Source organism: Onychomys torridus, chromosome 1 (genome assembly GCF_903995425.1).
Source record: "Onychomys torridus chromosome 1, mOncTor1.1, whole genome shotgun sequence".
NCBI classification, from domain to species: Eukaryota; Metazoa; Chordata; class Mammalia; order Rodentia; family Cricetidae; genus Onychomys; species Onychomys torridus.
In genome coordinates, this window is record NC_050443.1 from 82,682,806 (window position 1) to 82,686,041 (window position 3,236).

At 38.8% G+C, this 3,236-nt stretch overlaps 1 protein-coding gene across 1 annotated transcript; it reads left to right on the forward strand.

Annotated features, from left to right (window-relative positions):
* The first annotated feature begins 1,855 nt into the window (after positions 1-1,855).
* LOC118596883 (olfactory receptor 52Z1-like) lies at positions 1,856-2,821 on the forward strand. Its single transcript, XM_036207894.1, has one exon. It carries the CDS (start codon positions 1,856-1,858, stop codon positions 2,819-2,821), a length of 966 nt encoding a protein of 321 aa, XP_036063787.1.
* The last annotated feature ends 415 nt before the right edge of the window (positions 2,822-3,236 follow it).

The window sequence follows — 3,236 nt, forward strand, 5'->3', positions numbered from 1 at the left end:
CTCCAACTATTTCTATCCTGAGAGATGGTTGTTTTTCCATGCTTTGAGTTCTCTGAAAGGTATGAAATCTTTCTAATTGAATATATGTATGATCTATATCTGATTATCTCTTTAACATAGTACCTTAGCAGAGTGAATTTAAGATTTTTATTTTAATTCTTTGATATGTTACAATTCAGTAATTTAATTTCTATGAGCCTTTTCTCCATTATCATTGAAATTTGTTTATAAAATGAATTAATAAAAGAAGAAGCCTGAAATATAAAGAGAAACTAGAAGACATATGTGTGAACAAGGGTCAAGAAGAGATGAGGATAGAAGGAGGAAGATAACTCGTGTGTGAAAGAGTATGCATGCTGACTTCTAATATTGTAACATAAGTGCTCACTCAGCTCAGCAGTGGCTACAGGTGTGTCCAAATCATGATCCACAAGTTGCAGATAGCCATGTAGAGCTATGATTCTGGTCCAATTGACATTCATAATATTACTTATAACACTATGACAGTGTTCTGTGTGTGATTTTATTGTAACTTGGTTGCACAGTTCTTAAGCATGAACTTTGTAGATCACAATGTGATCCACAGAAGACAAAAGGTCAGGTGCCTGGTTCAACTGGAGCATTGTGCACTGTAGTCATGCCAGTATCAAAGATGGCATGATCCAGTATCAAAACACAAAACTAGTATCGCATTCTTCAAAACAAGGATTACCCATTTATTTAGTTAAGAAATTTTTTATACATCTTATATATCAATCACAGATTCCCCCCTCTCATCCCTCTTCCAGTTCTCCCTCAGCCTCCCATCCATCCCCCTCATCCTCTCTTCCAAAAAGGTAAGTCCTCCGATGAGGAGTCAGCAAAGCCCGGTAATTCAGGTGAGGCAGGACCAAGCCCCTCTTCCCTCTATCAAGGGTGAGCAAGGTGCTCCACCAAAGACAATGGGCTCCAAAAAGCCAGCTCATGCACCAGGGATAGGTCCTGATCCTACTGACAGGGGCCCCTCAAACAGACCAAGCTACATAACTACCTTCTATATGCAGAGGGCCTAGTCCAGTCCCATGCAGGCTCCACAGCTATTGGTCTAGTTTGTGAGTTCCCCCAAGCTTGATTCAGTTGTCTTTGTAGATTTCCTCATCACGATCTTGACCACCCCCTTGCTCACAGAATCCCTCTTCCCTCTCTTCAACTGGACTTCCAGAGCTCGGCCTGGTGCTTGAGTGTGGTTCTCTGCATCTGCTTCCATCAGTTACTGCATGAAGGCTCTATGATGATAGTTAGGGTGGATTACCTACATTTTTATATCCTTAGTTTGTTAAATAAATTACTTAAGTAAGGAAAAGGCAATTCTTTTACTAAAAGTTTTACATTAAAATAGTATGTAGGTAATGGTTAACACTTATTCAATAGCTATGAGCTCCCAAAGACAACAGGTTTCTGACCACTACATCTCTAGAACTTGAAGAAGAGAATTTGAACATCATAAGTGAACAATAGGGGAAATGAATGATGATAGGCAAAGCCTGCCAAAGCCTTATAGTTCTGAAGCAAATGAAATAAACACAAGGCATTTAATGGTATAGTCTCAATTTCAAGCCACTTTGAAGTTTGCCACTATAATTAACATTGTTACATTTTCCAATTAACAAAGCTTTATAAAACTTTGGTTACTTTTCTGCTAAAGAAGTTTGTACATACCTGAATTACAAGAGACTAACATTTTCATAAAATAATCTTAGCCACCTGCGAGTGTTCACATTTAATCTAATAAAATAACCATGATTTTTTCTTCTTGTTTTTGTTTTGTTGTTGCTGTTTTGCCGTGGCAGGTTCAGAACTAGTGGACACAACAAACATGACAACATTTTCAACCACTTTAAATCACACCAATCTCAGAGACATCTGGTACACCATGATTGGGATTCCAGGACTAGAAGATGCACACATATGGATCTCTATCCCTATCTGTTCAATGTACGTAGTGGCCATTTCAGGCAATGCACTGCTATTATTCCTGATTATCACTGAACGCAGCCTTCATGAACCCATGTACCTTTTCCTCTCCATGTTGGCTCTGGCTGATATCTTTCTGTCCACAGTCACAACACCAAAAATGTTAGCAATCTTCTGGTTCCAAGCTGGAGGCATTTCCTTTGCTAGCTGTGTGTCTCAGATGTTTTTCCTCCACTTTATCTTTGTGGCAGAGTCTGCCATACTGCTGGCTATGGCATTTGACCGTTATGTGGCCATCTGCTATCCACTAAGATATACCAATATTCTAACCCCATCTGTCATCAGCAAAATGGGTATCGCATCTGTGATTAGAAGCTTCTTCATCTGCTTCCCCCTGATCTTCCTCGTTTATCGGCTCACCTATTGTGGAAGGAACATCATTCGGCACTCATACTGTGAACACATGGGCATTGCCAGGTTGGCCTGTGACAGCATCAAAGTCAACATTTACTATGGGGTGATAGTGGCTCTATTTTCCACCTGCCTAGATGTGGTACTGATCATTGTCTCATATGTCCTTATACTTTGTGCTGTGTTTAGAATTCCTTCTCGAGATGCTCGACTCAAGGCTCTGGGTACATGTGGCTCCCATGTCTGTGTTATTCTCCTGTTCTACACACCAGCTTTTTTTTCTTTCTTTGCTCATCGTTTTGGGGGTCACAGTATACCACTGCATGTGCACATTCTCCTTGCTAACCTCTATGTTGTAGTACCACCCACTGTCAATCCCATCATTTATGGCGTGAAGACTAAGCAAATTCAGGAGAGAGTTATTCAGGTCTTTTCTTTAGGTAAGACACTTTGTTGACATAAACCAAGCAGCTTGGTTCAGTTCTTTATAATTTTACCGTGAACTATAGAACTCAAGAATATCTGAAGTTACAATAGGAATGTTAAATCAAGAGAGTATTTGTGAAGGCCATCATGGCAATTTTGAGCAATCGAGAGTGAATTCTATTCAGCATATATTTTGTTCAAAACAATGCTAGAACAAGGACACATTATTATATGTACTATTTTTCATCTTTGTTACAACATACATATTCATAATATTTCAAAAACTTTATATTTTATGTTAACACATAAAACAGGAAAATAAATGGCATGGCCCTTGTTTATACACCAAACAAATGGAGATAGAATATTATATAATCTTTCATCTCAACCCATTTTCCTAAAACTGGGAAGTGAAGAGTGCTACATGTCCAAGACATTATTCTTGT